We start from the raw sequence: 10,002 nt of genomic DNA on the forward strand, positions 1-10,002 counted from the left end.
TATATCTTATAAAATTTTGTAATCTGTACAACCACATCACATGGCAGTCAAGAACAACTTGGTGGACTCATCTTCTAACTCCACATTTTCCAAACGCCAGGTTTATCTATCAGATTCTGTAACTGAACATCCTTCTAACGATCAGAACTCACCACCTATTTATTATTCCCTTCTCAAAAGTATAGTCTTACAGATGAAAGTATGCAGGGTGCCTAAATTAACAAGAAATTTAAAATTCAGTAAAAAGTTGAAGTGTATGATAAATGAAAAGTGCTAACTGAAATGTAAAGGGACAAATACACGTAACACATGATTTAAAGCCAACTATAAATATGCAAAATAGAGATCTTAATTAGCACAGAAAATTCATGTTCAAAATTACTGTCTGCTCTAAACATGGCAGCCTGCAAAATCATTTGAGCCTTCAGTCTGATTTGGCCAAAATACTGGGTCTTTGTTTATGCTATTTTAATGTGCATTTGAATGCGTTTAGGAAGTGTAGGTATTGTGTTGCATAACACTGAGCCTAGGTTATGCCAGTTTTCTAAAAGTATTTAAATTTGCACACTCTGCAACTGTCAGTGAAGATGTTTGACCTCTTGTGCAAATTCCGAAATGACTTTGGAAAACACTGAAATAACCACAGTCTTAAGCACTAATTTTTTTCTCGGTGATACATACACCATAAAAAGATAACAATGAAACATTTCCCAAAGATATCCTTTAGGTTCATCATTATATTTTCAGAGATTCTCTGGGATTGAAAACACTTGAGAAGTGACCCACCCCAATTTTCATCCTTTTACAGACATTAACTGGGACCCAAAGAGGCAAAGTGACTTGTCCAAGGTCTTATAGCCAACTCTTAAACTGGTTCCAAAAGTGTCTTTAACTTATTTCCCCTAACAAGATTTTGATTTCATCAGGGAAAAGACCAGTGTTTCTGATTTTCCTGAGCCCTGTTCTAACACTCTGCTCAGCAAATATTCAACACACAGTACTGAGATTCGCTCCCAACAGGTGAACTAAGATCTTGTTTATAAAGAATCATGACCCAAATCACACAGTGTTGTATGTCAGTTATATCTCAATGAAGCTGGAAATTAATAAGTAAATAGAACCTAGCTACCATTAAGTAGAAAGAATAGATTCCTGCTTGGTATTTGTCGAATGAATGAAGAAATAAATGCAACTGCTGTTCAATGGGTATGCTTGTGGTCAATGGGCCTTCAAATGGATAAAAGAGCCAACAGGCCCTACAATGGATAAAACTTAACCTCTCAAAGACACAAGCCTTATATGCTTGTTGACACAGGAAAAACAGGGTCATAATCCAATTTCATATGCCTGAGAGAGGCAAATACAGTATTAGCCCAGGTCAACAAATCAATTCCTTTCTTAAAAAATCAATCCTCATCACACCTAACATTTTGAGCTAGAGCGCAATCCTGACTCAAATGTTTTCCAAGTATATTATTAATATCTTAGCAATTTTCCCACATGTAGAAGACAAAAAATCATCATTCCTAGGGCAGTGAGAATACACTGTAATATATTATAATGGTATGACATTATATATTTATCTAAATCCATAGAATGTACAATACTAACAGTGACTCCTACAATAGACTATGAACTCTGGGTAATTATGATGTGTCAAATAGCTTCATTCTTGGTAAAAAAAAAATATATATTTACATATATCATTCTTGTTGAGTGATGTTGATAATGGGGAAAGCTCTCAATTTTGTGGTAAAGCTAAAGCTGCTCTAAAAAATTAGTTCCTCAAAAAAGTAAAAATTAATCAATGTTAAAAAAAAAAAAAAAAGCAGCACTGCAATATTCTCTTTTCCAAGCACAGTCTACAGCAGGACTCAACAACTTGCAACACACGTGCCCCTGCCTGGGGGGCATCCAGTAAGGAGGCTTTATAGTAACGTCAAGCAGGGCTCAGGAAGCACAGATGTTCTTAGTTATTATCCTTTTTCCCCCTCCTTTGCTTGAGTCTCAAACTGTCATCAGCAGGATCAAGGTTAATGTGGGTGGGAGTTCTTGCACTTAGACCAGATTCCCCTTTTTTCTCATCGTCTACTCTCAGTGATATCACATTCCAACTAACCTCAAGTGGTGGGAAATTTGTTGTTATCTTTCCTCCTTCTCTTTCTATTTAATATTCTACATTTCTTTTCCCCTTTCATTAGACAGAACACACAAGCTCAAACATAGTACGTCTCCCCCACCCGCCAAGCCTGCTCTCTGGGAAATGGGCACTTGGCCTAGGATAAGGGAAGGAGAAAGTGAACTCCGGATGGGTGGAGTCAAGTTCATCCTCGGCATCAACAGAGAGCAGAGGCTGTGGAAGGGCAGCCAGGATCTGCAATTTCTCACAACAGTCATCCTTTCCAATAATACCAAAATTTCAATAAGACAAAATGTGTAACTCTGAATTCAAGGTGTTCCTTCTCTCTTATGGTATAGCCTATCTGTGAACTGGGGACCAGAGGGAGGTATGCTAATTCAGATTTCGGGAAAGGAACAATAGAGAACTCACACAGGTGCAACTCCCACAATACCTTCTAGAATCTATCGTGCATTCACACATGTGGAACCTGGGCATGTGAGAGCATTACTGCCCCATGTGAGGGCACTCTTGCCAGTGGAGTCAGGAGCCAGGAAGTAAATGCTCCCATCTGAGCTGCATTCCATACAGCTTTCTACAAGACCTTGGTAATTCTCATCCCAGCTGCCCACAACGGTGACCAACTTAATAATGTATCCTCATAGCAGCTTTCTCTCCCTCCCTGTTTCATTCTCCCTAGATGCTGACTACTGGTTCCTGAGAATCTCAGGCCCTGCTTTCCAGGTGTCCCAGGCTAAAACAATAGAGATGGTCACAAAACTGGGACAAACAGCACTATCTATCAGCTGTCTAAACTCGCGACGCTGGCCCCTTGTCCCTGCCTCAAAGATCAGCATGTATTTCCCATAGGGTAAAAGAAATGGAAGAAACCATATGGAACGGGGTTCCACTACATTTCCTGATGTAAACATGTTCTTTTTAGAGCTAAGACAGACGATTTGAGAATAAAAATCACGCTCAAAACTCCCTATACTCTTCACCGTGGAATTCTTGCCAGAACCCACCACTGTCTCTCCAAATAGGGCACAACGTGCCTGAGATGATGAAAATACGAATATATATCACCCAAATACACTCTTCTGTATCCATCCCCCATCCCCCAGAAGAGCTGGGTGACAGGAATAAAGAATCTAAATCTAATACTGTAAAGTGGTTCAGGAGTAAAAATGGGCTGGTAATCTTCAAACTCTAGCTGAGAAAGGCAAACACAAAAGATTTACTCACACATCATTGAATTCCTCCAGAGACCTTGCAGGTGTGAAAACATCCAACAGACCAATCACCTGTAATAAAACATAGAAATCAAACAGTAAATAAATATTGAACTTATCCACCAGGCCTCAGTTATTTTAATAGGAAATAATTCCTATTAAATCCTGCTCCTAGTTCAGTAACGTCACATCCTCATAGACTTAATGACTCTAATTCATTTTTACCCCAAACTATGCTTTTGCTTCTTACTTGTCAAACATCACTTTTCATAATAAACCATTAAAATCTTCATGTCTTTAGAATTTAGTCACATATAGCCATTAGCTTATCAGGAAGCAAAAAGATCTAGGACTCAACTTACACATGCGCTAATATTTAACGATTATCAGAAAAAAGTTATGCTTTTACAGCTGTTGCTAGAGTATCATTTTTCTAAAATATTATTATTTAATAAAAATTACTATATAATCTTCAAAACTGACATTTTAAAGCCCCAATATGTCCTCTCAGTATATTCTTGGTACTATTCTTATAACATTCTTAAGATCTTTTTTTTTTTTTTTTTTAATTTATTTATTGGGACTTCCCTGATGGTCCAGCAGTTAAGAATCTGCCTTCCAATGCAGGGGACTCGGGTTCATTCCCTGCTTAGGGAACTAAGATTCCACGTGCTGTGGGGCAACTGAGCCCTGGAGCCACAGCAAAAGATCCCGCATGCCTCAGTGAAGATCCTGCCTCAACTAAGGCACAATGCAGCCAAATAAATGAATATATATTTTAAAAATTAATTTATTTACTGTGGCTGCCCTGGGTCTTCATTGCTGTGGGTGGGCTTTCTCCAGTTGCAGCAAGCAGGGGCTACTCTTCGTGGCAGTACCTGGGCTTCTCCCTGCAGTGGTTTCTCCTGTTGCAGACCAACAAGAAGCCCTCGAGCTCCCAGACTGCAGCAGCTGTGCTCGCAGGCTGCAGATTGAGAACTCAGAAGTTGTGATGCACGGGCGTTGTTGCCTCGCGGCATGTGGAATCTTCCCTGCTCAGGGATGAAACCCATGTCCTCTGTATCAGCAGGCAGATTATTAACTACTGGACCACCAAGGGAAGTCCCAAGGTAATTCCCTTTATTGGTATCAGGTATTTAGATCAGACTATAAAAATGGAAGGAAAAAAAAAAGCTAACTTTACACAAAGAGAAAACAAAGAGCTACTTAAGACTCAGTAACCCACTGTCTTTGAGCAGTTTTTCTGGTCATGGATTTATGCTGATTAATCCGCTGGAGAAGGAACAGGCTACCCACTCCAGTATGCTTGGGCTTCCCTGGTAGCTCAGCAGGTAAAGAATCCGCCTGCAATGCAGGAGACCTGGGTTCGATCCCTGGGTTGGGAAGATCCCCTGGAGAAGGGAACGGCTACCCCCTCCAGTATTCTGGCCTGGAGAACTCCATGGACAATATAGTCCATGGGGTCACAAAGAGCTGGACATGACTGAGTGACTTTCACTCATTCAATCCACACTTACCATACCCCTCTTCCCCAGTTCCTCCTGAAACCCAGAAGACTGATTTCTACAAAGCTAGGCACTAAGAAAGCAAGCAAGACACATAATTCATTTGTAATATGCCCAGCAAGATTTAAGAGTATCTGGAAGTGAAACAAACAAAAGCTAAATGGCCTTCATGAAAACTGACCTGTAACTGCAGACTCCTTAGCATGCTGCTCTAACCAACCAAGCTAAATAACAGCTCTAAATGTAAAATATACTAACACTCAAAATATAATCATGAAAAAGAGCCTTCTCATCAGAAAGTTATGCCATTCAACCAAATACCAATTTTTAAAACTAATTTCAATTACAGACTGAACCCAAAAGGGAAACAAACTAAAAAAAGGCCCTGGAAAGCCTTTGCATCTTTTTCCAAAGGAAGGATAGTTATCAATCATCTTTTTATTTAGACAACTGTACATAAGAAAACCAAAATTATCTACAATAGTACTATCCATTATCACTAACACTAATATTTTGAGATACTTCAATTTTTCTGATGTACATAAATTAAACTGGAGTAATACTATGTATGATTTTATACCCTGCCTTGTCACTTAACATATGACTATTCTCATGTCCTCGATTGTTTTTCAATCGGGTTTCCCTGGTGGCTCAGTGATAAAGAATCCACCTGCCAATGCCAGAAACATGGGTTTGATCCCTGATCCAGCACAATCCCACATACCGTAGAACAACTAAAACCATCAATTGTTCAATACTCAGCCTTCTTTATGGTCCAACTCTCACACTCATGGGCTTTCCTGGTGGTTCAGTGGTAAAGAATCCAACCTCCTATGCAGGAGATGCAGGTTTGATTCCTGCGTCAGGAAGATCCCCTGGAGAAGGAAATGGCAACCTACTCCAGGATTCTTGCCCAGGAAATCCCACGGACAGAGGAGCCTGATGGGCTGCAGTCTATGGGGTCGCAAAAGAGTCAGACAAAGCAACTAGACTCACACCCTTACATGACTACAGGAAAAAATCATAGCTTTGACGATACAAACCTTTGTCTGCAAAGTTATGTCTCTGCTTTTTAATATGCTGTCTAGGTTTGTCTAATGAGCAAGTGTCTTTTAATTTCATGGCTGCAGTCACCATCTGCAGTGATTCTGGAGCCCAAGAAAATAAAATCTGACATTGTTTCCACTTTTCCACAACTATTTGCCATGAAGTGATGGGACTAGATGCCATGATCTTGTTTTTTTTGGAAGCTGAGTTTTAAGCCAGCTTTTTCACTCTCCTCTTTCACCCTAATCAAGAGGCTCTTTAGTTCCTCTTCGTTTTGTGTCATTAGAGTGGTATATCATTTGCATATCTGAGGTTGTTGATATTTCTCCTGGCAATCTTGATTTCAGCTCGTGATTCATCCAGCCTGGCATTTCACATGATGTACTCTGCATATAAGTTAAATAAGCAGGGTGACAATATACAGCCTTGATGTACTCCTATCCCAGTTGTGAACCAGTCCATTGCTCCATGTCCAGTTCTAACTGTTGCTTCTTGACCTGCATACAGGTTTCTCAGAAAACAGGTAAAGTGGTTTAGTACTCCCATTTCTTTAAGAATTTTCCAGAGCTTGTTGTGATCTCCAGTCAAAGGCTTTAGTGTAGTCAATGAAGCAGATATTTTTCTGGAATTCCCTTGGTTTTCTATGGCTGTTGGTAACTTGATCTCTGGTTCCTCTGCCTTATCTAAATCCAGCTTGTACATCTGGAAGTTCTTGATTCATATACTGCTGAAGCCTACTTGAAGGATTTTGAACATTACTTTGCCAGTATGTGAAATGAGCACAATTGTACAGTAGTTGGAACATTCTTTGGCACTGTCCTTCTTTTAGATTGTAATGAAAACTGACCTTTTCCAGTCTTATGCCCACTGTTGAGTTTTCCAAATTTGTTGGCATACTCAGTGCAGCACTTTCACAGCATCATCTTTTAGGATTTTAAATAGCTCAGCTGGGATTCCATCACCTCCACTAGTTAGTAATGTTTCCCAAGGGCCACCTGACTTCAAGCCCAGTATGTCTGGGTCTAGGTGAGTGACCACACCATCATGGTTATCCGTCATTAAGACCTTTTTTTATAGTTCTTCTGTGTATTCTTGCCACCTCTTTTTAATCTCTTCTGCTTCTGGTAGGTCCTTGCCATTTCTTTTACTGTGCCCATCTTTCCGTGAAATGTTCATCATATTTATGGAGTATTAATCATAAGAAAATACTATAAAACAAAAGTTTCCCAGCATTAAAGTAGATCAGGGGAACATTCCATAATCAATTCATTTCTCATTTTTTAAATGGAAATTTACTTGTAATTCAAGTTATATTTTAGACTATTTCCTTACTCTTTCTGCCACTATACGCTTTCAGACACTTTAAAAAGTAACTTAGGAATTAAATACTTTAAAAAGACATTTATAATGCAAATAATCAGCAAATATCTCTGATGACAGAGATATCTGAATCACTGTTCTATAATGATGCAAAAGTTAACAGACAGAAGTTATACATCTTTATTAAACTGACACAACTCAAAAATCACTTTAACTCAGTGACCAAAGACAATTATTTAATGTATTTAACACAAAACACAAAAACCACTTGTTCTATCGCAGTAAGATTAAATCTAAGACTCCCAAATAAAATTTATAATAGGATTCCCTTAATCATTCTTAAATTTTAAAATGCACAGATCTCCAGACCCTTTAACCAGGCAACAACAACTTAGCAAAAGGACGCAGCCAGCAGGCTGCTTCCCTTTAATCTGCCTTAGACCAAGTGTTAATGAGATCAAGGTCAAAAGTTCAGTCAGGAATGGGCCAGGTTAAGTGTGTCGCGAATAACTCTTACCAGTCACAGAGGACATCCCCTAGCTCTTGTAAATCCATATGAAAATTGTATATGTCATTCATTATCACTAATAGTATAAATAAGATAAACTATGAATCGTAAGTCAGAGGCATTTTTGTGTAAAAGATCACTTGTATACCTGGCACCTAAAAATTCTATTTGGCAGCAATACTTAAAATTTTCAAGAGTTTTAAGTTGTTGTTGCTGCTGTTGTCGGAGGCCTAACAGTGAGCTTGGGACAGTGGCCCAGACCAGTTATTTTTAAAAAATGAAAGAAAAAGGAAGAAGAAGATAAAGGAATTCCTCTTATAATCTTCAATTAAACTTGTAATTGCATCTCATCACCGTGGCCTCTTCGTTTCTACAAACACAGAATGGGCCAAATGTAACCAGCCCAATATCATGTAAGACACATTTCAAAGGATCTCAGAACAGAAAATTAAAATAGAAAATACTAAATAAGGTTGTTTTGGTGATCATTAGAAAAGCCAAGGCATGGATTCAGATAACCCCAAATAATTTTTTTTGCCATAAACACTGGCTTAAAATGACCATGAAATAAAGCAGAACAATAAATTATAGTGCTGGTAATCTTCTAAAACTAGACGTTCTTAAATTAGCATAGGCAACATCAGTGGGATCCTGGGGCCTCTTGGAGGTGCTTTGGGGTTCCATAAATGTTTGGCTTGCATTCCACTTTCAAAGTATTCTTTATATTTAAAAAGCTATGACAGTGTCTCTGTCACATTTATTAACATGCAATGAAAAACAGCATACATAATCAACTGTGTTAAAAATATATGTAAACCCATCAGTTAAGCTGCCAGGCCACCTTGATTTTATGCAGACTTCGGAATGAAGCTTCTCCAGCCAGCTCTTTCCACATATTTCAACTTCTTATAAACATGTCACTGATTAGGAAGGCTGCAGCTCTGCACTGAACTTTTTAAAAATTCAAGTTTGCACATGAATGCACATATAAAATTACACCTAGGAAAGGAATTTGTCTGTGGAAAACAGGATTTTCTCAATAGTATGCAATTAAAACATGAAAATAAAGAAGAACTCCAAATTTAAGTCACCATGCTCTCAATTTAGAAGAAATCTGCACTTTGTGAAACAAATGTATTTTGATACATTTTTCTTACTCTGAAGACAAAAAAATTCCATAATTGAAACAGAAAAAAGTCTGAATAGCCAGGTAATTTCTAGATTGTGATTTTTTTTCTACACAGTAACCATCAATTGGGTCAAATAACTCTAAAATCTCTATGGCCATTGTTTCTATAATGCTACAAATTTTACAATTCCCTTCATACAGCAATCACATAAATCTTTTTAAACTTGATTTTGAAATGGAAAATAAGTGTACTCAGTCAATTGTTTTTTTTCCACTTTCCTCTAATAATCCAATTGCATTCATTTATTTATGCTATTAGGATTTATAAGCCCTCCTTTGCAGGATGGCATTGTTTTCAAATTTCCAAACTGACAGCAAAGAAAACACTATATTTAATTTAAACAATGTCTGTGTCACATTTATAATATTAAATTATCTAGAAAATAATACCCATTCAGTGAACCTAAGGCACTCTTCCTCAAACTCCTCCACTGAAAACACCCATAACACCACAAAATACCATGGATTCCCATACTCTGATAATATAGTCTTAAGTAAAACAAGAATACAAAACTTCTTTGTCGTAGTTTCTCTTAAAAATCCTTGTGAATTTTGCTTTATCTCATAATACTCATTTTTATTTAAAAAAATTTTTTATAGGCTTTCCTTGTGAAAATCTTTAAGTAATACTCAGACTCCAGGAAGATGTACCAATTTCATCCCAAGTCTTTCAGTAGCTACATGACATAATGCAGTGGCTTCTAACACTCTAGTACAAGAAGGATGGTCCAAAGTCTAATGTACTCTAACGCATTTCCATTTGTAGTAATTAAAACACAACTCTTCTAGTCTATTAAACAGCAGAATTTATTCAGCCTTAAATTAATAACTTACATTTTCATGCTTCATATGTTTAAGTAACCGCAGTTCTCTGTAGGTTCTTTTGGCATGAATAATGGACTGAAATGGTCTGGATAGCTTCTTCACTGCGACGCGTAACCCAGTTTTTGTGTCAAAAGCAGCACTAAGGAAAAAATAAAAATAAGAAATTCATCATTAAATGTTCTCTAAATATATCAAAATTAGTATTTATAAGGCTATTTGATTTCTACATTAAATGGGCTTATAATAAAATATAAAAT

General features: G+C 37.6%; 1 protein-coding gene across 7 annotated transcripts in view; it reads right to left on the reverse strand.

Moving 5' to 3' along the window:
• MAPK14 (mitogen-activated protein kinase 14) overlaps nt 1-10,002 on the reverse strand; it is a 73,011-nt gene that overhangs the window by 36,996 nt on the left and 26,013 nt on the right. For all 7 annotated transcript variants that reach the window (XR_005722754.1, XM_040249829.1, XM_040249828.1 and 4 more), the window contains exons 2-3: nt 9,755-9,884; nt 3,365-3,423 (exon numbers count right to left, since the gene is read on the reverse strand). Coding sequence is in view for 6 of the 7 variants with exons in the window: in XM_040249829.1 (XP_040105763.1) it covers nt 3,365-3,423; nt 9,755-9,884 (189 nt within the window). In the remaining variant the exon portion in view is untranslated. The remainder of the gene's footprint in view (nt 1-3,364; nt 3,424-9,754; nt 9,885-10,002) is intronic.

This window comes from Oryx dammah, unplaced genomic scaffold, assembly GCF_014754425.2.
Source record: "Oryx dammah isolate SB20612 unplaced genomic scaffold, SCBI_Odam_1.1 HiC_scaffold_11, whole genome shotgun sequence".
NCBI classification, from domain to species: Eukaryota; Metazoa; Chordata; class Mammalia; order Artiodactyla; family Bovidae; genus Oryx; species Oryx dammah.